At 45.2% G+C, this 27,672-nt stretch overlaps 1 protein-coding gene across 1 annotated transcript; it reads left to right on the plus strand.

Annotated features, from left to right (window-relative positions):
• The first annotated feature begins 1,449 nt into the window (after positions 1 to 1,449).
• On the plus strand, positions 1,450 to 27,464 carry LOC116720832 (uncharacterized). The gene is made up of 9 exons (XM_032564288.1): positions 1,450 to 1,576; positions 2,701 to 3,287; positions 4,751 to 5,165; positions 6,222 to 6,263; positions 6,701 to 6,801; positions 6,898 to 6,959; positions 24,760 to 24,926; positions 25,160 to 25,315; positions 26,534 to 27,464. The coding sequence occupies exons 3-9, from the start codon at positions 4,841 to 4,843 to the stop codon at positions 26,896 to 26,898; spliced, it is 1,218 nt and encodes a 405-aa protein (XP_032420179.1). The 5' UTR covers positions 1,450 to 1,576; positions 2,701 to 3,287; positions 4,751 to 4,840; the 3' UTR covers positions 26,899 to 27,464.
• The last annotated feature ends 208 nt before the right edge of the window (positions 27,465 to 27,672 follow it).

A 27,672-nucleotide genomic window follows, 5' to 3' on the forward strand; every position in this document is an offset into this window, starting at 1 on the left:
TCATTAAAGTACAAGAATTAAAATGTTACCGTGTGAATTATTGGTTTTGTAATGAACTGGAGGAGGTGACTGAGGATGATGAGGTCTGAGAACATCGCTAAGAATTTCATGTCAGTTGATATAGATAATTATTGATTATTTTTTTGTTTTAAATATCTGAAATACTGCCAAACTGGTGGCTGATACTGCAGCTGTGCAATTTACTCAACAGGTTGTTGCTAGGTAACCAAAGAGTGAATGAGTTAGTTGATACCATCAACCTTGGTCAGCTCAGCTAAAGCATTTACTCTGCTTACATCCCCCAGAATGCCATGAAGTTCAGTGGAATTATTATACTGTCTATCTATTGATATTGATCACAGGTTTATTGTTGTTGATTTATTTCCCAGCCCTAACGAGGCCTAAATAAAACACAACCAAAAACAATAGATAAACAGAAATAAAAGCCACTTAATCAAAACCATAAATGAAATGGATTATGAAGTCTCTGTAAGCAAAACTGCCCTTCAAAAAATATTAATAATCATAAAGGACATAATCAAGCTCATTTTAATTATCATGTGGTTAATTAATACCTGCTTATTGCAACAGGCTTGATAAATAGGCCTATCATGAAAACAAACACTGCTGGATAATACACTGTCCCAATAATTATTGCGATAAATGATAATATTGTTTGTAAAGTAATATAATGATAAAGGCCTAATGCAAGTTTGTTTTCTTAGAGACTAATAAACTTTAATTTTGTAAGGAACATGTAACACTGGAACTGGATAATATTTCAAATAATCAAAATAAACATCACTCAACCAAAAGCAATAAATAAAATTGAAATAACACACAACCGTAACTATAAATAAAATGAATTATGATGTCTCTGTAAGCAAAATTGCCATTGAAAAACTATTATTAATTGCAGTGGAAATTATTGAGAACATTATAATTTATCATGTGATTCGCTTTTTGCGACAATCTTAGCTGCAAATTGTATTTTTATTGAATATTGTTGTTTTTGAATCCCTAAAACCTTTAATTTAAAAAAAGACAATTATTTAATTGTTGTATTTTACTTGTTTAAATAAGTAATTCGACTAAAAACTTCAGGAGTACACATGTAAAGTTCCTAACCTACTGGTTGTGGAGTAAAGACGTCCATCCATCACCGGATCAAATTTGCAATACTACAGCGACATCTGCTGGACGGAATAATCCCAGCAGCCGGTAAAAGGAAATTCAATCATCTAGTTGATGAGGTTCACCTGCGCGGACAGGAAAGGAAAAGGAGTTTGACTGAAACGGAGAAGTTTTCTTTGACTTGGTTATTTTTTTTCTTACTCGAATAAAAAAGTTGAACAGTAAAGGTAAAGGTAGTAAAATGCCTAAAAGGAACAGCTTGAACTTTCCAAGCACGCTGCTGGTGTTCCTGTTGACATTTGGGGAACTTTGTGAAGCACAGGTTTGTTAAGGAGACATTCCTCCGAAAGCGGCTGGTTCTGGTGTAACTCTTCGTGTTACTGTATTTACACGACTGTCTGTTTTCCGCAGGGGAACACAGGAGGAGTCAACAGGCTTCCAGGTGAGAAAATCAAGTTCTTGAACGGTTGGCATTTAGTAATTAACTTGTACAGTAAAAAATATTGTGCATAATTATCTGGTGTAAAAATACAGCTTTTTTTTTAAATACAGTAAAGTTTCTGTTTAATTTAAAGCGGGGTTTACAGTTTTATTGTTGTAAAAATCCATTCAGACTGTTTATTTCTGTAACTGATGGCATGTGGCATAAACCAATGATCTGGTAATATGTACATCAAAAAGTAAAATCTGAATTCTCAAAGATTTGCGCAATAAATTCGGTGTCACGTGACGTTTGATGAGGACAATATGTCTGAACAAGCGCATTATATGAACCATAGGACATTAAATTCATAACAACTAACAGAATCTTAGGCTCCTGAAAATATTTTTTTGTTTTATTTTTAGCTAAATTTTAAAAAAATGTGAAATTACATCTACTACAGTATGCTGTGATGTCTTGGTTGCTTTCCATCTTAACAAAGACTTATTTATCTCAAACCATAACTCTGGTGTAAGCCTGTTGCAATTAATCAATTAATTGCATGATGAATTGAAAGGAGCTTGATGATTTTCATTCTGATGATTACTATTTTTGGAAGGGCAATTTTGTTTAGAGACATGATCCATTTTATTTATGGTTTTGTGTAGTTTTTTATTTCCATTTTAGTTATTTTGGTTGTCATGATAGTTAAAATATCTCCCAGTTCCAGTGTTCAATGTTCTTTACAAAATTGTAGTTTATTGGTCTTTGAGAAAGGAAGTTTTGGTATTATCAAAATTGTCACTTTACTAAATAATGGCAAAGTAATTTTTGCCAAAAGTGATTTATTTTTCTTTTCTTTTTTTGGTGAAAAAAAGTTGGGGATTTTTAAATTTATTTTTTGCCAAAATAATTTTCTGTCAAAAGATTTATTTAGTTTTTTGCCAAATGCACTTTTGGTGACAATTATTGAATAAAACGGTCTCAAAACAACAATGTCATTGCATTTTATCATCCAGTAACAGACCTACATATGTGACAATAATATGTATTGTCACATATAAATATTATGTAAAATGTTACAAAAGCATGAACATTTTGTAAGGCTCTGAGCGTTAATGCATGGTTGGTTTTCTCTTCTTCAGATGGCCCTAAAGGGGGCAGCGGTGCTTTCTTCGCCCTGCGGAGTTGCCACCAGTTGTTGAACAGCGACAGCGGCGAGTTTTTCTCCCCAGACTATTTGTGCTCCAACCCTCCTCTGTGGTGCAACTGGACCATTCAGGTGGATCCTGGGAAGAGGATTCATCTCCGCCTGGAGGACTTGACCCTTGAAGAGGCCTGCTCACTGAAACAGGACCAGATCCATGTGGATGAGCCTGGCGCCCAGTCAGGGGGCCACAAGGTGCTGCAGAAGTGCTGGCAGGAAGCCAAGTACACGTCGTCCTCCAACACTCTGTATGTGGTGCTCCTGATCGGCGGCTGGCCTGACCCTCCTTACCGAGGTTTTTATGGCCACTACCAAGCATTTGGACCACCGGTGGTTTACAGCCCACAGGAAGGCTCAACAGGAAGAAGCAAGAAGTCGGAGCGTTCTCCTGGACTGAGTGAATTTGAGCCGTTAGTGAACAATGTGGAGCTGGAAAACGATGATCTGGCGTATGACTATTATGATCAGCAGTTAGCGACGGCTGGGCTGCCCTGGGTGCCGCTGGGTGGAGACAGAGGTGCAGAGGTGAGTGTTCTCTCACACATCCATGCGTTTTCACACAAATTCAATGGAAAAGCAATGAAACATGTTAGGATTATGTCAGTAGTGACATTGTAAGATGTATCTCGCACTTTTATGTCAAGTTGTATAGAATATTTAAGCAACAAAACAGTTCAAAGTACTTTTATTTCACAAAAATCTAACATAGTAAAGTATGAAACAAGCAATAAACATTATGTTCAGTCAAATGCCTTCATCAAGCAAATATATTAATTAATGCTCCAGTTATTAATCAAAAGCAACTCTAAGCAGCTGGGTTTTAGTTTAGACTTAAAGGAGCTCAGTGATTCAGCTGTTTTGCAGTTTTCTTTTAGTTTATTCCAGATTTGTGGTGCATAGAAGCTGAATGGAGCTTCTCCATGTTTGGTTCTGGAGATGCAGAGGAGAACCAGAAAACCTGAGAGATCTGGAGGGTTGATGCAATGTATCGTGGTTCTAAGCCGTTCAGTGATTTATAAACTACCAGCAGTATTTTAAAGTCTATTCTCTGAGCTACAGGGAGCCAGGGTAGGGACTCTAGAACTGGGTGATGTGCTCTAACTTCTTGGTTTTAGTCAGAACGCCAGCTGCAGCGTTCTGGATCGACTGAATCTGTTTGATAATTTTTTTAGTTTTTTAGGCAGACACAGTTGCAATAGTCAATGCGACTACAGATAAACGCATGGATGAGTTTTTCTAGATCTTGCTGAGACTTTAGTCCTTTAATTTTGGAAATATTCTTCAGGTGATAGACGGACGACTTTTGTAACTGAGACCCAAATTGAAGTAAATTTCATCTTTCAGGCCGATCGCTGACTACAAATTTCTGAATGCGTCTGACCTGCCGATTCTGATTTTGTCTGAACTGTTGCTAAATGTAGCAAGAAAGTTAGTGAAAGTGAGGTGACTATTGTTAACTGCAAACATGCAGACATGACCTTGTGGGCCGACCTGTCGCTCAAACTTCTCACAAAAACGAGGACAGTGGCTGATTTTTAGACCTTGTCCGAGGTAAATAAGATTGATGGATGAGATCAGCTTCACGTGTAAGAATCGGCCGATCAAAAATCTCCCAAAATCTTGGAAATCGGGGCCAAATTATTGGTGCTCCTCTAGCAAAAAGTGAATTAATGGGTCCCCTCAAATGTATTGTTTTCCATCCTAATTTGTGTAGTCAATAACCGAGAAGCATTAATATTCTTGCAAGCCTTTTTTAAAATAAGTCCCACAGTTGAAGTCACAAATAAAATAATTTTGATAAGCTCAGACCTCTATATTTAAATATCCTAGACTTTTGCTAAAGTCTACAACATTATACGCTGTGAAGCTGTAAGAAGAGAAGCCAGAACTACTAGAATAAAAATGTTTTTGGTTGTTTTGAATTTATACTATCTTTACATCTTAAAGATAGTATAAATCTTTAAAGCTGAAATCTTATCCGCTCTCAGGCAGTTAAAAACCTCTATCCATCACTGAAGAACCACTCCCATGTCTACCAGTCTGTGGCTGCACCCACGGCACCGACGTCCACGCAGAGGATGTTCCGGTCAGGAAGAGGAGCCACTCGCAGCCTTTCCAGCCAGGCCGACTCGGCCGGTCGCTCTGTAATCCTGCCAGCACAGCAGCGTGATGAACTCAAACCTGGCAACAACACTCCAATAGCAAGAAAAGGGAAAACGGTGGACACTGTGTCTGCAGATGAGAGCAGCCTGAATGGTCAGGTCTCTCCTGATGGTTTGGAAGAAGTTGCAGACGACAGACTGCGGATCAGTCAGGCGTCAGACCAGCAACCATCTTCTTCTGATGACCACAAAACGGACCACAAGCATCACCACCCTAAAATGGTGGAACCCAAAGGGAACTGTGAGTGGATTAGTCTGTCTGGATTCTGCAGATCTTTGGTTTACGCTTGCTTGTTCACTTATGACGTTGATGTATGGTTATTTGTCTAAATAATCTTAATTTCTCTTTCAATAGAACCGAAAAGGTCCTAAAGCAGTTCTAAACCCTGAAATCAAATTGATTTTCTGCAGCTATAAAGGATTTTAGCTGGACTATTATTTCCTTAAATCTTCCAGGTTTTTGTATTTGATATAAGAATAGAAATGGCTTTTATTGTATAGCAGTATCGGATATATAGGTTCACATCACAGGGCTTCACACCAAATAAAATGTACTCAGTCCATGGGATGTGCAACTAAGTAGGATGCATTTTTCTCAAATAAATTGCACATGTTTTGAACTTTAAAAAACATAACAGACTACTTACAGTACAGTGTATTAATAGCACAGAATCAAAAGTAAAAACGGGTCTGTTGTAACATTTCAGTGTTATACCCCATTTTAAATGTCAAAGTTTTGACAAAACAGTCTCTCTGAGTAGCTTGCTAGCTTCCACTACACAGAGGAGTTATTTGCCATTTTAAAAAAATCTATTTCTGATGATTTCTCTGAACCTGACTTCAGATAATCCAAACTCCCCTTTCATGACCTTCCCCACTCCTGCTGTCGACAAAGTACTGAAGTAATCGTTGCTCAAACTACATTTTAGATGAGCTACCCTGGAGATTTGTGGTGTTGAGTGAATTCTTAACCATAGAAACTGCTTTTACTTGTTTAATTTATCTCTGTACTTTTTCCACCTCTGCACACAAAACAAAAAGATTTGGACTTTAAAACAAAAACCAAGAATCCATAATATGTCCTCGAAAGCTCCTGGTTTCATTTTTTTACTTGACTACTTTCAGGAGTTACTTCTGAGTACAGAGGTGGAGAGAGCTGGGATTTAAACATTTAAACAAAGCATCCTAATGTCAATGTAACTATAAGGTTTGGAGATCTTAAGTTACAGTACAAAAGAACGGACTGTATGTTTAATGCTTTAATCTGACGATGTGTTTTCTTCTGTGCGACTCACAGCGAACATGAAAAATAAATCGGAGGGTCCACATCTGCCTGGTGGTGAGTAGAACTTAAAGTAAAAAATAGCAGATTAAAAATTTGTTCTTCACAAATAATTTTGTAGGATCCTACGACAGCATATTAGAACCATTGTCAATAATTTAAAAAAAGTAAATTGTAAATTTCTGCCCAAAAACCCTGAAATTTTGAGATTAATCTCAGAAATTTTCTACAAAAAACTTAGAAATGTGAGTTTCTAAAGTCTACATTTTAAACTTTTTAAAGTAACATTTTTTTCTAGGAAATTTATGAGATTAATCTCAAAATCTTTTCTATGTGCGATTACTCTAATGCCCTTCTGTAGGATTCTGCTGCATTCTAAATAAAAGCAGCTTCTCAGATGTGTTTTGGGGTAGTTTGACATCTATTTGGGGGTAGTTTAACAAATATTTTGGGGTAGTTTGACATCGGTTGCAGTGTTTTGGGTCTCTTGGCAGATCACCTGTTTGAAGTGGCTGTTGAGGTGAATTTCAGTCACGATTTGGAAGATTCCTGGGACAATCTGGCTCAGCTGCTGCTGCTGTCAGTAAAGACTTTGGTATGTTGTTTCAAAAGAAAAGTTTATGATCTAAACACAAGAGACAGGATTTGAAATGATATGAAACAAGCTCCCTTACCTTTTGTGTTTCTGCAGATCAGCAAACAGCTGGAAGCTCTTCACACACGACTTTCCCTCTCGTCAAAAAGAATTAAGAGGTTTGGTCACAACGGCCGGTTTGGCTACGTTCACACAGCATGTTTTGATGCTCAATTCTGATTTTATTTGTATCTTTTTGCTGAAATCCATTTCTTTATCTTTTTTTTTTTTTTTTTATGGTATTCATAAGTGATGAACTAATTAAACCCGACTGCAATCTGACTTTCTTGCCAACGGTTTACAACACCAAAGCGACTTGCATGCGGGTGACATCAAGAACGTTGATGTCACACAACAGCGCGCTGTTTATGGAAGTTTATAGATAGATTTTAAAGCTTAGTCAACAATGGGAGCCAACAGTATTGTGACAAGATTATAACAAGATAAAGTAAGCTAATAAAAAGAAAGTACAACTATCGGCAATGGCCTTTTGTGGAGCAACTTGACATCAACTTCTGTAGCGAAATCTGTATGAATATGTAGTCAGAACTATGAGTGGTGGGATTTTGATGTGATGCACCTGAAGGTTATCCTGCAATAGTCAGCCCCGCCCACTCCTCACTACTTCACAGGGCTGCCTACTGACCAGTTCTCCGTCTAACAGGTCCGGAAAATCTCTGAGACCTGGGTATTACCCTAAAAGTACTCTATAAGAGATATTCTATTTAAACTGGTGGCGAAAGTGATTCGTCTAGCTCTAACTACCTCCAATCCAGAAGTTATGACCCTTTACAGTTAAGAAACAATCAGCTGAGTAGCCCTCGCAGCTGCATAATTCCAATAACCACTTCTGTTAACGGTAGCCCACTTTCTAAATCATAACTTGCACTTGGAACCGGCTAGATTATGTTTAGTGACTTAGATGTAAGTCCCAGGGTCATTATTTACTCTCACCAAAGGAAATTATGAAGCCTCCTATTTACTGGAATCATGTATATTAGTTTTACCTTAATTGAAAGAACTGGACAAAGATTAAATGACTCTATTAATTCCAATGTCCACCAACCTCATTAGAATTTTATAGTATAAATTTATTAAGCAAGCTTAAGCAGGGATATGCGACATACAAATCAATAATCAATCGTATATAATTCAAAAACAGTGTAATAAGATTTACATGCACAATCATACTACCCTATCTCCTTTCCCTAATTTAAGTCGCACTTTCTGAAATGGAATTTCAATGAGCAGATTCAACTCATACCCAGATGATGGTGGATCTTTTGGCAACAGGAATTTCTTGCATCCTTGGTTGAGGTCTTTGCCTTGTGTGGAAAAACCCTCCTTAGAAAAGAAACAAAGCAGAACGGGTCTGAATCCTTTGCAAAACCCAGTTCCTCATCCCTGAGGGACCTTTGTCCTTCCTCCAAGTCTTGTTGCTGAGTTTGAAGTTGCTGGGTTGAGACGAGACCAACGGTCGAATAAGAACCAGAGAAGGGGCGATGGGACCCAGTCCTTTCTTAGCGGTGTGAAGTTCGAGCTTCCCCGTGGTTCTGAAGTGCGGTCCGTAGCTCAATCTGCTTCTGCAAGTTGTCTCTCCTTCTGCGCCGCTGGACTGAGAACCACTGGTTCCTCTTTTCGGCCCGTTTTTATGCATTTCTCCACCATGTGTGTGTATGGGGAGGTTTGGTCTACGTGACTTTCTTCACATCTGCTGTCTCTCATGAAAAAGTCCTCACATTTCCCAACCTGTTTTTGCTGACCGTAGTGGAAGTTCCCGTACTTCCCTTTTTTCCGTTGCCTCAGCCAAACTCACCACACCACCCATCCTGTGCGCCCTGGCCATCTGTTCAGAACTGCTTGCGACATTTCCTGTTATCAGGGCTCTGCATTCCTCTCTTTTCTGTAACTCACTATCATTTATTATAACTCATTAAACACATTCAACTTGTTGTTAAACCTGTTTGAATTGATTTCAAATGATCACAACTTCACATTCATTGACAATAAATCACATCTTTTTCTTATTGTTAATCCTTAACATAATCATTACATAGTTAAATCATTACAGATCATTTAATCAGAGATTCTTTGCAGAAAGTTATGGAGTGATTACTTATACACATATTATTCAGACTTATTCAACTTAATTAACTTTTAATCAAACTACAGGATTACTTTATTTCTTCCAAGCCATTATGCATCTTTTTCTGCGTGTGCCTGGAAAGATCTCATACCCTTATGCCAGTTTTCTTGACACCCCCTCCATGAGATCGGACGGTGCTTCGCAGAAAAGACAGAGTCCAAAGTCAAAAGAGATCAAGTCCATCACCACAAGTGGTAGTGAGGATATCCCGCTCATAGCAGGTAACCGGAGACGATGAAGGTGTCCAGGAATCCACAACCACATACTCCGTCAGGTTGGACGGCGGAGAAAGCCAGAGTTCTGCGCCCAAGTCGTCGTCTAGTGTAGATCCACCTGAGACGGAAAGGGTGGGATGTTCCAGCGGAGGCTGCAGAGGCGAAGGCAGGTCCATGTCGAAGTCTGGCAGTGTTGATGGGTTGTTGCAGTAGCCGTCCAATTCTGCCAGCAGATCCTGGAAATCCATATCACTTGGTGATGGAGATGAAGGGGAAAGGATGTCCTCAGTCTGGCATGCTTGGGGAGATGAACTGAGGTTCTCAGTTTGGGTACTTCTGTCGTTAGTCGCACTGCTGGCTTGGCATCCGACGTCAATAAACAAATCCGGAGACACGGGACGTGTAGGCGGAAGGTAGTCGCCCACCGCCACAATTCGGCCATCCAACAGATGTAAAGTTGGGAGACATTGCCGAGTAAGTTGGTGTTCCCATAACTTATGAATCACGGGCAGCCGTAGTCCCGTATACAACGGAGATGCTGTAAAGTCGTCGTCTTCCAGGCCAAACGCAGAGGTCCACACGATTTTGTGCACCCGTTCCAGGGATCTAGATGTGGAATCCGCTATGTAGGGCAAATCCTCCAGCCCTGTGGCGCAGAGGATTGCCGTTACATTGCTAAAATGGCTGCTCACGCATTTGTGACACCAGCGGGAAGACGATGCAACCCAAATGAATCCATAAGATTCTGCAGTGATTCCACACCCCACACAGCAGGTTGATGCCTGAGGAGAAACAGTAACCCAGGTAACTTCATGATCAGTGGTTATTGATTAACTACATTTACTTACAACGACGAAAAGGCGAAAGCGAAAGCTGAGAGAGTAGGCTGGTTTAAGCCCGTGTGCCGGCTTGTTTTGCGAGCCAAGGTGAATTAATCACAGGAGCCGGAATGTCATGATCTGGAGCGGGTTCACCTCGATCATAGACATGAGCTGAATCATGGAATATTGCCGCGTAGGTCATCAGCCATACAACAATGGCCAGGTCCGAGGTCTCACGAAGCCAGTAGAGGACCACCAGGATCCCCCAAACCGTTGCCCAAAGAGCCAGAATTATCCACTTTTGCATCCAAATTCGCCGCCCCCGACCCTTGATAGACAAGGCCTGGCGCGCTAAGTAGATGAGGATAGATACTGCGAATAGCCCTTCTAGAATAGCTGTGAGGATCTTAAATGGAGCGGCTCGGGTAGCTTGTCTGCCCCCAATGACCAATTCCAATATCAGGGCTGAGGTATCGGTGATGAGCCATAAGCAGACCACAACACCCCTGCGCCAATTGATACGGGTACGGCCCATCAGGTAACAAGCGAAGAGGGATGAAGCCAACCCCCATTTGTGGAGTACGATGGGACGGAGGATAAGCTTGGCATATCCTTGTAGCGCTACGAAGATCCTCATAGGATGTCCCCTGGGCCAAGGACCGGTGTGGCAGAAGACTACCCAGGCCAGGGTAATCCCCAAATGCTCAAGGGTACTCACTTGAATCGGTGCAAAAAGTGAGTTGGGATTTGACGAGTTGGTTGAAGAGTTAGTTGAAGAGTGGGTTTCCATGATGTGAGATGATGGTCGCTCTGGATCAGGTCCTGTCGGCAGCTGCGGTGAAGGTTGAATGGTCCGCAGGCACACGGCAGCTCTCTCTTATGCAGAAGTAGGCTCCTCCTTAGGGGGGAGGGGCTGGTAGTTCCTCTTTTTGCAACGACAAAGTGCTTTCAGCCACGCCTCCAAGACGATTTTGCCGATGAGTATTGCTACGGCCACGCCCAGGAGGCCCAAAAGATATGGCCATAGCACGCTCAAAGCGTCTAGCAGCCACTGTTCAACAATGTTGAGGCCTTCTTCCACCACATGAGCAACTTCTTCCACAACCTCAGTGGCGACGGCCACCAAAGTTGCTCCCAAAGTCTCATACCAGAAACAGTCATGTTTATTAGAGCCTTCTCCACATTGCTGCCAATTCTCCGTAGTGGTGGAGCAGGTGAGATTGGAATACAACAGGTTGGGTCCTACCCACTCGAACCCTGAGTCTATGTTCCCCTCACACAGACTTTTCCGGAAAGCATGCCCTTCGGCGATGGCTATAAGGGGATTTGGAATGAACGGAACGGGTAGTCCAAGAATGCTCTTGCGCTTCTGGAGATGATATCCAAGGATTGCGTCGGTGCATGTCCCTCCGCTCACTATCGCCCTTCGCCATTGTCCATTGATTTTTCGCCAAGTGACCTCAGAAGAGTGAGTGTCATACTCATCTGCATAATGGTCTTTGCAGTAGCTTTCCCACCCCCGGACAGTTCCGCAGGGTCGTCTGGCCAAACTTATGACGCATTCAAGAATGTGTTTGGTGTTATTCTTACAAGTCATGCGCCAAGGTCTGGGGTTGACATAGCTGTCAGGTCTCCAAAAAACTCCAGGCCAAATCATGCGGTCTTTAGAATAAACCGTGGCGATGTACTGGTACTGGACCCAATAGTTAGTTGATTCTGCAAGGCACGGTGTCACCCAGGCTTCAAACTCATCTTGTTGGAGTCCCCACCACTCGTAGTCCCAATTTCGAGTGTAATCCTCGTACCAGGCCCGCAAAGCCCACTTGGCCGTAGGTGCTTTGTCAGGATCAGGGCAGTTGTACCTCCAGGTGGAGTGAAGAGCGTTTCCAGTTTGCCAGAGGTCACAACGTGGCGACGAGTGGGTTTTCTTCCAACAGGTGTCATTTAGGCTCTCGAAAATTCTTTTGGCGACACATTTGTCAATTTTTGCAAAGTCCGTTTTAGGAGCGCTCAGAAGGTCATCAGGAGTTGGAAGGCGTTGCGTACGCAAGTTGGCAATGTGTAGCTCAGTTAGTCCAGTATGGGAGCGAACTGTCCCCTCTGGGAAGTCTCCCATAAAGAACGTCTGGTCCTTGGCTATGTATGTCCATGGGAATGTGTTGTTCAGCCAGGTTTCAATTTCCGTACGGACTGATCTCACAGAGTGCCATAAATCAGCCCAGGATTCTTCCACGGCCAAAACCATATAATTCGTCCCCACACATCTGATAAACTTGTTCCAGAGGCAAGGGTTCAACCAAAGAAAGTGGTGTTGGTAACAGTGCTTTTGCTCATCCTCATACATAAACCGTCTAGGTCCTTGTCTGATCAGGAAAGCCGTTACGTTAGTCAAATTGGCTGGTGTAGGCGAAATCGTTGCCTTGACTGGAAGATTACCTCGGGAGGCATTTCGGAAGGTCCAGTTCCCCGTTGGTGCTGTTGGAATGGTGTCATCCTCTCTACAGTTGAGGTGATAGTCTCCCCAAAACTCTCCTCGTGGGAGCCAGGCTCGACAGCCTGAGGACCTGTGTGGGGCTGGGTATACTACTTCGGTATCCCAGTACCCTTGACTTGGCAACAATAGCAGCGATCGACAAGCCATGTTGCAATGCCATTGTGGCATACCTCGGTCCGGGTGAATCCAGTTGCATCTGACGGTCCGTCGTTCTTTGTTCTGCAGAACCCGTATCCAGCAGAGCACTCCGGTGTCGAGGAAGTCATAGTTGTAGATCTCCCAGGTTCGATTCAGAAGGTCGTCCAGTGTGGAGTCGTTCAATCCGAAAGCTCGGCGTTCCACGTACTTTTTCCCGTTGTCCTTGGCGAACAGTCCGGTTCGGTTCTGGACAGAAGTTTCGTTGTCCCATGGCACAAAAATAGCCGTGGTGCTTGTATTCCAACAATTGAAGTTAGCGTACTTGGAATGTCCATAGGTGACTCTTGTATGCGTAAGATACCATGGTCCAACTCCGATGAAGTAGAAGATAGTAGCAAGAACAGCAGCAGCAAACAGCAGGGCAAGAAGCGTTAGCAGCCCTTTCAGGCATAGGGATTTTCCGGTTATCGTAGTCGTTTTCCGTAGCAAAGGTTCGTTAGAGGTTTCCGAGTCGTCGTCAGTGTCAGTAGAGCCGTCTGATTCCGATGTAACATCCAGCAACTCCAGGTCTGTAGGCCGACGCTTCATGCCGATAGCATCCATCCTGGCCAGATTAGTGCTTCTCTGGGGTCCGATGTATCAGGCTTTGCACAGATTTTCCTCAAAGCCTTGAGGTGGCCCTGGTTGGCAGGGCTCTTTCCAACCCGTCTGGTGGCCCTTCTCTGCTGCAGGGCTGTAAATATGGGAGAGGGGTAGGGTAAGTCAGGCTCCAACCCCCTCCACACCCACTTCCAGTGGAACACCCTCCAGTAGTCCGGCCGAGGAAACGCGCCTTGGGCGGTGCCAGTTTTCAGCGCCTGGTCATACCAGGATTCGTGTTTGTACCCTATTGGGGCAGGCACTGAGATGTAGGTGTACAATGATTGTCCATGCAGAGTTAGTCTAGTGCGGTACCCCCAGGATGACGGAGTATAAATCCTCTGGTGTGGTGGATTGGGGTAGACCCTGTCAATTTCCAATTTCAATGGAAGCCTGGTGTTATTAAATATATAACATTCTGGATTTATTTCCCTCTTCACTATGGTTCTCGCCATACTTCGTGAAGTGGTCCAAATGGCCATGTCATTGAGCGAAATTTCACAATACAGTCCTTGCAGTGGTTCAAGATAATGGGGACCCCACCTAACCCGTAGCTCGATCCCCCGTACCCTGAAATACACTGTATTAAAAGTCCATGGTAGAGATCTTGGACACATAGGGGAGATTGATGCAAAATTAACCGTATTGTCGGATCCTCTTCCTTGCCAAGCAGGCGGTGCGGTAGGGATAAATAAATGTGGCTTCGTGGAAGGGGGCGTCGTGTATTCTTCACTTTCCCCCACCTGTTTTACGTTTTGGAAATTGGTGGGTCGGAGATATATGAGAAACTTGAGAAAATAGGCCTCGGTGAGCGGATTGGAAACAGTGAAATCTTCTCTTGGCATATCGAGTAGAATGGAGGTGGTAGGGAGTCTTAAAAACGGGCCTCTGTCTGATAGTCCCGATGAGACTCCAACCCCCACTTTGAACAATCTAGTCACAAAACACTGTCTCCCCTTTCGCTTTTTGGTTTTTTGCTGACCTTTAGACTTGACGACTCGTTTTTCTCCTTCCGGTGCGTCCATCAGTTTTGGTTTGTCTTTCTCCATGGAAATGCTGAGGCGAGCTTCTGCCAGGCGTGAGTTTTGGGTTTCTTCTTGGGAGGCTCCGACTCCGTACTGGACACGGTGGCGTAAGTCTGCTCGTCTGGTACCCCTTTGATGGCGGCTCCGACTGAGTAGATCCCTTTATAGGGGACGGTGATCATGCGCACTGACAGCTGGACTTGACAGGAGGTGCTAGGATCAGAGGGCGTGCTCGCCCTGTGAGCCACGCCTCCCGGGTGTTACAAAACTCCGTCCCGAAACTGGGATTCCGCTGTCACCCAGTACAGGCAAGACTTCTCCTTTGGTCTTACCGCATTGCTGCCCCATCCATCCACCTCAGTGGTGTAGTAATACATGTCTGAGCTGCGCACCCCATCTTCCCTTGGTACATCCGGCAGATCTACTATTGGTATTGTGCAGTCATTGATGACCTCCAAAATCAGATGTGCCCAGGTGGTCAGCTCCCAGGGGCCTGTCCACCCACCGTTAACGGCTTGCTCTCGGGCGTCATCCGGGAGTGCACTTAGCTCCTCAGCTGATGGTTGGTATGCATGAGGCCGATGTACCCGGAAAACCACAGGAGAGTGGTTGGCATTCAATGGTGGAAATGACAGGGAAGCTCTAGCAGCGTCATACGGCCAGGCGGCTTGAACAGAATCCCACAGGACATCATGCGGTCCTTCTTCCCTCCTCCACACCCATGGGTCCAGTTCTTCTGGAGTGTTCGGAGGAGCGGAAGGTCCTGGTAATATTATCGGTATGGGGCTCCCATAGTTCGATTGCACCCGCCCGTAGGTTCTGTAATATCGCAGCGAGCTGTAGAACCTTGTCACTTGCCACCCTTCAGCTTCGCCTGTCAGTGTTACCTCTCCGCTCCTCAGCTGTTCCTCGCACACAGGACAGTGGTGTAGCTCATTTCCATCCCACGTGCAATAACAAGTTCTTGGTTCTTCCTTGAGCCACCCCCATTGGGTTTCCAACTTAAGCCGGGGCAGGTAACCCACTCGGCAGTTCCCGCAGATTGTATTGTTCAATACCGTAACCGGGGAGACACGAAGGTGTTGTAGCATCTCTGCGGTAGCCCCCTGGTGCCTTGGCTTCTCACGGCCCGGTCCTTCCCAGATAATGGGGAGATGGTGGTCCGTTAAACAAACCGGACAGCCGCTTTTAGCTTTTTCCCAGACCAGCATTTCCCTCTCTTCTGACAGGACTCCATTTTTAGCCCAATCCAATTTCTTCAGGGCTCGTCCTGCCCAAATCCCTGAAGGTGTTCTTCTAACTACAACCACCCCTTTCACGGTGGCCAGTCCGAGATAGGGTGGAATGGTACATGATCCACTGGCCATTTCACCGGCTTCTGTTTCGCTTTAGTCAGGAACTGGTTTGAGCTGCTCGACTCCTTGAATCCCTTTTCTCTCCAGCAATACTGTGTTCCTATCCAGTACTTGCTTGACGATGTCCGTTGTCTCAAACTTGGGTTTTACTGCTGCATGTACAGGTTGCTCTCTTGCTTTGACCCACACGCGCTGTCCCTCTCGGAATGGCACTCTGGGCGTCAGCTTCTCCTTTTTGTCGCTGGAGCCCCGCCCCACTTCCTTCGTGGTGAACGGCCGTTGGTTGAGTTCCATCGCAGGGGCGGGCCTCTCGGCTCTGCTTCTGTCGTTCAGGGCCTGCCCTATTTCCACCGCTTGGGTGCTCCAACTGTTGGTGTTAGCATTTTTAGCTATCCAGCTTTTTACTAACCCAATGGCTCGTTCCACCACTCCGTTGGCTTGTGGGGTGTAGGGTGGCGAGTAAACTCGCATCACTCCATACTTCTGACACCACTGGTCAACCTGTGAATTACGGAAATGAGTCCCATTGTCCGTGCGCAGCTCTTTCGGGATTCCCAGGGCACTGCATACTTGTTCCAGCATGCCGACAACGCTATTGCCGTTTGCTTTCCTGGCTGCTTTTGTAGTTACAAACCCCGACATAGAATCCACCAGCACTAAGAGGTACTTCTCACCTCTCCTTCCTGTTATCCCCATGGGACCTGCAACATCCATGCAGACTGAGCCCCAGGGGACCGTGCTTTTGATGGACAACCCATCCATCCGCTGCCCTCGGCGACCTGCGTTGTATTGACCACACACTTCACAGTCCCTTAGCACGCGTTGGACTTGTTTCACTGGGATCCAAAGGTCTTGCTCCTCCAGCTCCTTACGGGTAGGTCGCACGCCTGCATGTCCAAGGGCCTCATGCACGCTCCGCACGACCTCGACCACGTATTCTTCTGGGACCTCCCGTCCTCTGGGAGTACTGTCCCACTTCTCGGTACCGACAAAGACGATCTTTCTTTGTTGGACATAACAGTCCACTTCATCATTCCCACGCCAATGAGCTCCCTCATGCGTGTGTGCTCTTTGATGCTCAACATCTATTTCCAACTGCAGTTTTAGCTCAGCAATCTTTCTCCACAAGTCTTTGTGTGCCACTGGTTTGCCCTTTGCTGTCTCGAAACCATTTTCTTCCCAAATGGCCAAGTCCTCTCTAAGGGCCTGAGCACAGTAGTAACTGTCGGTTACTAACCTGGCACTTTTGATTTTCCTTTTCACCAGCTCCAGCAATCCTTCCAGTACTGCCGTCACTTCTCCGGCTTGAGCACTACCGGGGGCCTTTCCTTTCTGACGGCATTTCTCTTTGCCATCCTGCTTCAGAATAAATCCCCAGTATGCCGACTGGTCGGACCCCTTTCTGGATCCATCGGTGTAGATTGTCCATTCCGGTTGTCCTGGCTTTTCAGGCGTTTCTTGTGGTTTTTTCTTACTGGTGGGTTGTGCTGGCCCAATTTCAAGCTCCGGGTCCAGCAAGATGTCCTCCCATCTTCCCCACCGAGTATTGGTTGCTTTAGTACTTTCCACAGTCCCTTTTCTTAGGTACTTGTGAACTTGGCTTTGTGTGATGACTTTAACTGGTTGTCCTTGTGCTAAATCTTTCAGCACGCCCCAATAGCGGGCTAACACCGCTAGCTCTTTCTCTTCCTGCGGGTATTTCTTCTCAACAGAAGTTAGGGTGTAACTCCACAGGGTAACCAAGCCTCCATTTTCGTTACTCACTTTGATCATGGCATCGTCATTCTCGCAGCTGATCTCTGCCACGAGTCTTTCTGATAAACTTCTTGGCTCCAGTCTCACAGCTGCTTGAATTGCCCTTCTTAGTTCTTCTAGGTTCTGTTGATTGGCTGCTGTCCAAACCCAGGGTCTTTTTCCGTCTTTCTCATCGTCCTCACTTTTCCTCAGGCAGTGGTACAAGGGTTTGGCATATTTCTGATAGTTGGGCACATGGTCTCTGACATAGTTGCACAATCCCAATATTTTCTGTAGGTCATTTTCTGACTGAGGTGGTTGAATGTTCGTCAGCTTTTCTCTGTACCCATCCGAAAGTCCCAAGTCTGACGTGACTTGGAAACCCAGATAGTTCACCTGGAACTGTCCAAATTGACATTTCTTGAGGTTTAGTTTTAGACCTGCCTTTGTGAGGTTTTCGACCACTTTTTGTAGTCTTTCTAGGTGTTCTTCTTCTGTGTCATCAGCAATAAAAACATCATCAATGTACACAGTAGCACCTACTTCCCCCAGTACTTCCATCACTGCTGACTGGAACACATTTGGGGAGTTCTTGTAGCCCTGGGGTAACCTTTGCCACACATAGCTTTTGCCTTTGTGAGTGAATGCAGTTTTACCTTGCGATTGTCTGGCGAGGCGTAGAGAGAAAAATCCATTAGCTAGGTCGATGCAAGACTTGAACTTCTTGACTCGAAGAGTTTTCAGCGCTCCTTGTGGATTGATTAGACTGGCTCGGTTTGCTATTGTTCTCCGATTCAGGGCCTTGAAGTTGATAACTGGCCTCCAACCCCCTCCAGCCGATTCAGGTTTCTTCACCGCCTGGATGGGGCTGTTGGTGATCGGGTTGAGTTCCTCTCTGATGATCTCTAGGGCCCCCAGTTCCTTCACGATCTTGTCCATCTCCTCGACTGCCCCTGGGTTCAACGGGTACTGCCGAACAGGTGGATGAACCCCACCTTCGATGTGATGAACAAACTTTGGGCCCAAATCTCCACAATCGTTCTTGAACCGTGCCACCTGCGCCGTAACGATGATCTCACGCAGCTTCTCTTTCCCAGCCGGGGAGAAGTCACTCTCTTCAAGTTTCTGTTCTGTCACCGTTGGTATGTCGACCGGTTTGTACCAGTCTTGCTTCTCTGATCCTGTTTGGGTCGGGCCGACTTTCACCAATCTTGCTTTCAAGCTTGTCAGCCTTCGCTCCAGTCGGCGATGTGTGCCTTTCTTTTTACTGAGTTCGTCTAAGTCTTTAACTGTGAGGAGATTGTAGGGACCTTTCACCCACACTACTCCTTTCCAGGTCCCATATGGCATTTCTTCTATTTTTCCATTAGCAAACTGAACCTTCAGGTGTCCTGCTGTTTTTAGGTCTTTGCGGGTCATAGACACCTCCGCTCCTGTGTCCACCAGGTAGGGTACTCCCTCCACTTTAGCGTAGATTTCGTCCCCCTCCCAGTAGGCATTTTCTAGAATGACCCGCGACCTGGACGCCATTACTTTGATGACCCTCCGGCCCCGGCTTTACGGGACTCACGGAGGGCCGTCCTCTCTTCTGGGCTCAATTTCCTATACTCCTCATCTGTCAGGAACTGACCTTTTCCTGGCTGGTTTGATGAAGCCGGAGGATTGGTCGGTTTCCCTTGTGGTCCTGGTGGTTTCTGCTGGAACGGCCGGTTTCGGAAGTTGGATGGCGGTGCTCCTTGCTGGAACGGTCTGCTCTGGAAGTTGGATGGTTGTCTGATGTTAACCCTTCCAGGTGGCTTTGCCGGTTGGCTAGCCTCCTTCTTCCTTTTGTCCTCGTAGTACTGCTGTTCCAGGTCGAATCCTTGCACTGCTACATCCATCTGAGCGACTGTTGTGCTTCTCACTGGCAACTTCACGAACACGATCTCTCCTCTGCGTCCTTTTGTCACCTCACGCAGTACTTTCACATATCTCGCAGGGGAAACGGTCTGCTTAAGTGTGTGCCAAAGCGGTTCCAACCGGCTTCCTCTGTCCAGCCGTCCTCTGGCCCTCTTCACCTGGGACTCTTCATCATCCATGTCCTCCAATACCAGCCTTTCGTAGTTGCTCTGTGCTGAATCCGTTCCAACCATCGGGTCCGTGGTCACGCTGGTCAGCCACAACTTTTTGGCTCCTTCATGGTTGGTGGTAGACAGCACGGTTGGCCAAACATCTTTCAGATATTCCTCATTGTTTTCGTCTGCGTTTTTACTCCTAATCACCAGCCTTAGATTCTTCAGCTCGGCGTAAGCGTCCTGTCCCGTATTAGTGGCAGGTAGCTGAGCTGACACCCCTGGTGGTCTCGCCGGGATCTGCGGTCCTGGCTCCGAAGACGTCGCCTGAGGTTCCTCTTCATCAGCCGACACTTCGTCCAGCTGCTGTTGAGTTTCCCTGGAGTACTTGTAGGCGGCTTTCTTCAGTCGTCGCAGCATCACATCATACATTATTCCAATGTATGCGTTCCTGAAGTTGGTAGTCAGGGAATAGTGTGCTGTCAGGGTGGAGCAGGATGGTGTCATCAGGATGTTAGCCCATTCTCCGATTGTCGCTTCCACCTCGAGCTGCACCCGGTCTCCCAACCTGCTGGCCCATCCTGCCGGGATCTGGTACTCGGTTTGGCCGACCTCGGGTACGTACGTACGCCGTCCGTCCTTAGCCTGCACTGGACCCCAGGTCACGTCTCTCGCCAGTCTTTCAGAAGATCTCTCGATGTCAAAGGTTTCCATTTCTTTCTTCTTACCCCGGTGTTGTCCAGTTCGGAGTGTCTTATGCTCTGTCGGTGGTTGCTTTGGGTCGGAGAAGATGCTGCCGTGATCACTTTCCTCCTCTTCTACTCCAGGATGTTCGATCTCCGGTTGCTCTTCTCCGTCCTCCGAGTCACTGAGGTCCTCATACTGCTGTTGTCGAAGAGGTTCTCTCCCGGGGGAGTTCAGCGGTCGAATTTTAGCTGGTTTCATCGGTCCTTCGTCTTTCTGGACAGTCGGCTGCTCATTCTTGATTCTCCCCGTTTTGGGTTTTTTCAGTTCACTGCTGCTTCCTTCGAATGTGAACTCTTTGACGTATTTTGCTGCGGACTCTGGTTCAACAGGTGCCTCCTTTATCTGTATCCTGGGTGGCTGCACGGCCTTGGCTTTACCTATCTGGGTGGTGTTTGAAACCTCACTCTGGGGAATTCTTAAGGGATATTTCTTGATCTCTTGTGATGGATGGCTAATGCGGCCTTGCTTCTCCATCTCAGCTGCCAACTTCACCCCTTGCTCAGTGCGGAGTCGATGCAGACGGGGGTCAACCACCACCACCACTTCTTTGAGCACAAAGAAATGACTGTTGGTTCTGGCTATATTCACCACTCCGTTCTCTGCAATTGATCTGGCGGTGTCCCTTGGCAGATCCGGCGATCTTAGTCCCTGTACACTCACTATCACTCTTCTCATGCATTCGTTGCTGGCTGCCGTCAGGCCCCGCTCGAGTCCGTGCCACATCTTCTTCCGATATTCCTCCAGACTCTCTCCTTCTTGGTAAACGTCAATCGGGACTAGGATTACAGCACCATAAGGGAGATTATGTCCTTTCATTATTATTACGTCTCCTCGAGTTGCTGCACTACAGGAAGCTTCCAGCAATTTTGAATCTGTTTTGTAACACTTTCCTGCCTGGTTCTTAAGGTTGCGTCGGAAGTTTTTATTGTGGATCTTGTATCTGTCGTTGGTGAACACAATTAGTCCATCACCCTCAAGATCCCATATCTCTCCAATAAACTGATAAATCATGAGCCCGGATTGCAGTCTTATGCTGACGGTCCCGGGTGGTATTTCGGCCAATTCTCGGGCCATCCTCCAGGTATCCGATTTCTGAGTCTTCTTCTTGGGGCGGCCGGGGCCCCACTGCTCCTCGTCCGATTCCTCTTCTTCCTCATCGGAACTGTTGGCCGCTGGGGTCTCCGTAGATGGCAGTGGATTCTTCCTCTCCGTGCTGTGGACTCGGGGATGAAACCCGGGCTCCAGACCTTGTCGAGGGGACCAGTCCTTGGCCGCCTCCTCCATCACTGCCCACTGTTCCTTAGTGAGACTGTCGACGAGCTGTCCCTCGGGGTCTTCCTCATTGGCTGGTGCAGGTGGGATGTCCTCGTTCCGCGATGGGCCCGGTGGAGCTGAGGGACCTCCGTCGCTGTCGTCGCTGCTGTCACCGCCGTCGTTGTCATCGCTGCCGCCCGTCAGGTCTATCAGATCCCTCAGAGGTTGCTTCTGTTGGCGAGTCGGTGTCGCGGCTCTGCTGGGCATTCGGGACGGAGCCTCGGCCACCTCCGACCCTGCCTCCTCGAGGGCTTGCTCCTTTTCCTTGCCTTCTTTGTAGGTTGAAAGTCTTTTCATGGCCTCGGTGTAGTCTTTGTACTGGCTCACCCCCCTGGCGTTCGGATCCACCAGGATTCCGTCGATGCCCGCCGCTAAGGTTGCTGTTTTTATTACGCGGTCATACTTCTCGGAGGGGCTGTAGACAACCCGCAGCTCACCATCCGTCCATCCTTCAAGGAGTTCAGCGAACCATTCCAGCCATCCTTTAACCTCCGACTTCTTAGTAACCTTCACTGGGCATCTGACGACCCCCAGGCGGTGCCCATGCTTAAGCTGGGTGCAGTAGTAGATGTGATTCCGCACTAGGATCTCCATTAAGTCCCGAGCCATGTCCTTACTGGTTTTGTAGTGAGATTCAAAGAACATCCTCTTATTTATCTCAGTCCAGGACTCCAATCCATCGCCGAGTAATATTAGCTGTACAGGAATTCGTGTTATAGTAGATTGGGAAAGACGGGATTGATGATTTTCCCCGTCTCGGCTGATGTGGCTTGCCCCTTGTCCCATTGCTGGCTTTTGCAGGGGATTCAGTTCCCCTCCTTCTTCTTCTTCACTCATAGTTGTCTTTGTCTTCGAGTCGCCTATCCCCCAAAGCCTCTCTTTGCGCTTTCGAGTAGGGATGGGTCCAGGCTGTGTTGGCTACTGGCTCCACTGTCTGGATCTGGTCATTCTATCCTCAGTAGAAGCTTTCCCTCACCTGTACGCTATACAGTTACTGCGAGGGTTGTGACTGATGGCCTTATCAGTCACCACTAACTCTCTTCCCTAAGAGTTAGTAACCCAAGTGAGCTATTCAGAATCTCACATCTGTTTTTACTGACTTGGTGTCTTTGGGGCCCGCCTACTCAGTTGTGCGCCGCCCCACGTTGGGCGCCATGAAGGTTATCCTGCAATAGTCAGCCCCGCCCACTCCTCACTACTTCACAGGGCTGCCTACTGACCAGTTCTCCGTCTAACAGGTCCGGAAAATCTCTGAGACCTGGGTATTACCCTAAAAGTACTCTATAAGAGATATTCTATTTAAACTGGTGGCGAAAGTGATTCGTCTAGCTCTAACTACCTCCAATCCAGAAGTTATGACCCTTTACAGTTAAGAAACAATCAGCTGAGTAGCCCTCGCAGCTGCATAATTCCAATAACCACTTCTGTTAACGGTAGCCCACTTTCTAAATCATAACTTGCACTTGGAACCGGCTAGATTATGTTTAGTGACTTAGATGTAAGTCCCAGGGTCATTATTTACTCTCACCAAAGGAAATTATGAAGCCTCCTATTTACTGGAATCATGTATATTAGTTTTACCTTAATTGAAAGAACTGGACAAAGATTAAATGACTCTATTAATTCCAATGTCCACCAACCTCATTAGAATTTTATAGTATAAATTTATTAAGCAAGCTTAAGCAGGGATATGCGACATACAAATCAATAATCAATCGTATATAATTCAAAAACAGTGTAATAAGATTTACATGCACAATCATACTACCCTATCTCCTTTCCCTAATTTAAGTCGCACTTTCTGAAATGGAATTTCAATGAGCAGATTCAACTCATACCCAGATGATGGTGGATCTTTTGGCAACAGGAATTTCTTGCATCCTTGGTTGAGGTCTTTGCCTTGTGTGGAAAAACCCTCCTTAGAAAAGAAACAAAGCAGAACGGGTCTGAATCCTTTGCAAAACCCAGTTCCTCATCCCTGAGGGACCTTTGTCCTTCCTCCAAGTCTTGTTGCTGAGTTTGAAGTTGCTGGGTTGAGACGAGACCAACGGTCAAATAAGAACCAGAGAAGGGGCGATGGGACCCAGTCCTTTCTTAGCGGTGTGAAGTTCGAGCTTTCCCGTGGTTCTGAAGTGCGGTCCGTAGCTCAATCTGCTTCTGCAAGTTGTCTCTCCTTCTGCGCCGCTGGACTGAGAACCACTGGTTCCTCTTTTCGGCCCGTTTTTATGCATTTCTCCACCATGTGTGTGTATGGGGAGGTTTGGTCTACGTGACTTTCTTCACATCTGCTGTCTCTCATGAAAAAGTCCTCACATTTCCCAACCTGTTTTTGCTGACCGTAGTGGAAGTTCCCGTACTTCCCTTTTTTCCGTTGCCTCAGCCAAACTCACCACACCACCCATCCTGTGCGCCCTGGCCATCTGTTCAGAACTGCTTGCGACATTTCCTGTTATCAGGGCTCTGCATTCCTCTCTTTTCTGTAACTCACTATCATTTATTATAACTCATTAAACACATTCAACTTGTTGTTAAACCTGTTTGAATTGATTTCAAATGATCACAACTTCACATTCATTGACAATAAATCACATCTTTTTCTTATTGTTAATCCTTAACATAATCATTACATAGTTAAATCATTACAGATCATTTAATCAGAGATTCTTTGCAGAAAGTTATGGAGTGATTACTTATACACATATTATTCAGACTTATTCAACTTAATTAACTTTTAATCAAACTACAGGATTACTTTATTTCTTCCAAGCCATTATGCATCTTTTTCTGCGTGTGCCTGGAAAGATCTCATACCCTTATGCCAGTTTTCTTGACACACCTCTGTTGAACAGACTTCATTCATGCTTTCAGAATTATTTTCAGCCATTGTTCATGTTTAGCTTTCTGGCGTACCGTCTTTCTGGTAGTATTATGTATTATGATTCGTGTTTTACATCAATGACATAAAAGTCTGTTAAAATACGACACGACTGTTCAGACTGCAGACACGTTGAAAACAATTGGATGTGTATTTGATTTTTGGGTTTAAAAAAAAAATCACCCCCTGGAATTGGGGTGGTCAGACTGTGGTGAAAGGGGGGCAAAAAAAGCTGATTTGAGTTGCAACTGCCTGCTGTGTGAATGTAGCTTAAGATGTTGAGTTTCTTTTTAGAGACAGAAAATCTAAAGTCCAGTGAAATAGAGTAGTTTGTGAAAACTGTTTCATGATCATCCTGTGTGCAGGCTGAATGCAGGAGCACTCTACATCCTTTGGCTGCAGATCGGTCATGGGCCTGGAGGCGTGCAGATCCACAGGGCCGTCCACTCAGCCATGCAGGGGCTCCTCGCCACAGGCGTCAACCTGAGAGTCAACCACAGGAGCGCCGTCATCATGTCTGTGTCCACGGCAGGTATCACATCTGGGTTTCATTGAATCTCTGACATGGACTGGGTTTAGATGAGATGCTAAGAAGATGCTGTACAGCTCAAAAATAAATATCAGGTTACTGACTAACTTTCCACTAAAGTTTCTGAAAACTGCTGAATCTTTTTGTAGTAAAAGAGCTTAATGCAGGAAAGGTTGAAAATTGAGATTTTGGAGTTATTTGTGTAATCAGTAGCCAGCTGTGTGCGTTTCTTTCAGATGTGAATGAATGTGGGACCCAGCTGGTTCTGTGTGATGCTAACGCAGACTGTGTGAACCACTTTGGTACATACGCCTGCCGCTGCAGAGCGGGCTTTAGGGATGAGTCCCATCTGGGATCCGGGGGAACCACCTGCATGGAAGCGCAGCCAGCAGGTACGGTTGCTCTGACCGACTGCACAGCCTCGTTTAAAGTTTTTAAACCACAACTGCAGTTTTTATCAATTTACATGATTGGAGCAATCATTAATTTCACCACAAGGAAACCCAAGCTATTATTATGGCTTTGGATCAAAGGACCTTCCTGATGAAGGGATTTTGCTGCTATCAGAGATTGCATCAAAATTTCATCATGAACTTGAAATAGAAAAAGTTGAAGTGGTGTGCAAAAAACTGCCTGAAAAATATGCAAGCTCAGTCTCCTAAAAATGATTCAGCAAAGAAATCCTTTTTGGATTGTGACCTAACAGGCTAGGAAGAGAGTTTTGCACACCGGCCTGGTGTCAAGTAGAACATTGAACATTTTATTGGATGTAATTACTATTGATTTTGATTGCATGTCTATTGTGAAATGTAATACTGAGTTAACTTGTGAATCAAAACAAATTTTATGTCCAGAATTGTTGTTCCATTAACTTATTGATAGTTTATTTTGTCTTTATCAAATACTGAAACATTTAAAGGGGCAGCATTATGTTTTCTAGCCACTTATGCCATTTTATAGCACAATCAAATAACCGTCACCTTCAGTTGTTAGAAAAATGCTGTAAATATGACTTTAGATAATGTGACCTCATAATTTAGCACCTTGAAATAGGGCCTGTCTCTTTAAGAAACTACTGTTCTTTCTGAAACTCCACCTTCAGGAAGTTATCACAACATCCCTCCTCTATTAACCCTTTAACAATGTTTTTGCCAGCGTTGCACTGAGAAATATCTGGTATAAAGAGTTTAGCAGATGCTTTAGCAGGTGTTTGCTAAATGCTGCTGGCTAGTCTGAAGGAGCTGAGTGGGAGAGACACGGGGGAAGCTTGCTAGTTTAGAAACTGCAGCTCTGAGGAGGAGCTGTGTCTTGAAGGCGGGGCTAGTTCCACCTTGGCATTTTGAACAGTTGAATGGTTGCCATGGAGATTAAAGGATTTCTCAAACATGCATGAAAGAATCAATTCAACACTTCAGGTATGTTTTTAATGAGGGAATAACATGACATGACGTGAAGTTAAAGTTTTTTTACATAATCCTGCCCCTTTTAGTTTATGAAAACATAAGTCTTTAAACCAACCATTAAGCCAGACACGAAACATTTCTCCTTAATTGTAGATAGATGTACCATAAACATTTCTGGATATCAGCTGTTGATTTATCCGCCTGCAGGTTGCGGATCCAACCTGTCCTCGGAGACTAAAGGGGTCTACATCCTGTTCTTCCTGCTCAGCTCCCTTATCCTGACGCTGCTGGTGGTGTCCGGCACGCTCTATCACCGCCATCACCGCGGAGGCTTTGTAGTCCGCTGCCCTTCCCCACCCGACCCAAACAACAACCATCTCCAGCCTGACGATAGTTACTCCACTCCCACTGACTGTGACCTACCCCCTCCGCCTCCGCCTGCAAGAGGAGGCAGAGAGAGCTGGGCTCCAGGGAAGGAGCGCTGCCCCCCTGTGGATCTGCCTCTGCTGCGCTTCAGCTCTCTGCTGCCTGCAGACGGCTACATCGATCCACAGGAGAGCGGAAAGTTGTAATCCATAACCAAGTTTATCTGTATTCTTTAAGACGCCTTTTTGTTTTTTCTTTTTTCTAAATAATACTCTTATCCACTCTATGCAACCTGCTCAATTAAAATCACAACAAAACACAATTTCTCTGTTGTTTTATCCGCTAATATACCTGAAGTAAATGTGCAGCCAAAACTGCATGTTGTCTAGGCGGCATTTTGAGTAACTGATGCTGCCTGCTTAAAACTTCCTACCTGGTACCACAGCATGCAGACAGTCAAGTCCAGTTTTCTAACCTGGCTCACCTGGAGAAAACCACTAATACAGGCTTACAGCAGCTAATCCAAAGCAGTGAAGAATCACCTCTCGCCTTATTGTAAGATCCCCAGGAAGTCTGCTACAACCTACGATGGAGTAGTAGGGCCAGGCTAGAAACGAATAAAAAAAAAAAAATTGAGAATAAAGTTGTTACAATAATGTGTACAAGAAAAGTCAAATAAGTCATATTTTGAGAAGTCAGGATTATGAGAATAATCTTGAGATTACAGTAGAAATAAGTCATGTTTTGAGAATAAAGTCAATAATATAGAATAAAGTAATAGAAAATAAAGTATTACCAGAAGTCATTACAAGAATAAAGCTGTATGACATTTGAAACAGTATTCTCATAACTATTTTTTGCAATTTTTATTCTTAAAATGACTTAATTCTCGATATAAACGTTATTCTTGTAATCTACTTGTTTTTATTAATCTAACTAATACTTTGTCATTAAAGCCTGTTCCGATGAATAAAAACAAT

The sequence above is a fragment of the Xiphophorus hellerii genome, chromosome 5 (assembly GCF_003331165.1).
Source record: "Xiphophorus hellerii strain 12219 chromosome 5, Xiphophorus_hellerii-4.1, whole genome shotgun sequence".
Classification (NCBI taxonomy): domain Eukaryota; kingdom Metazoa; phylum Chordata; class Actinopteri; order Cyprinodontiformes; family Poeciliidae; genus Xiphophorus; species Xiphophorus hellerii.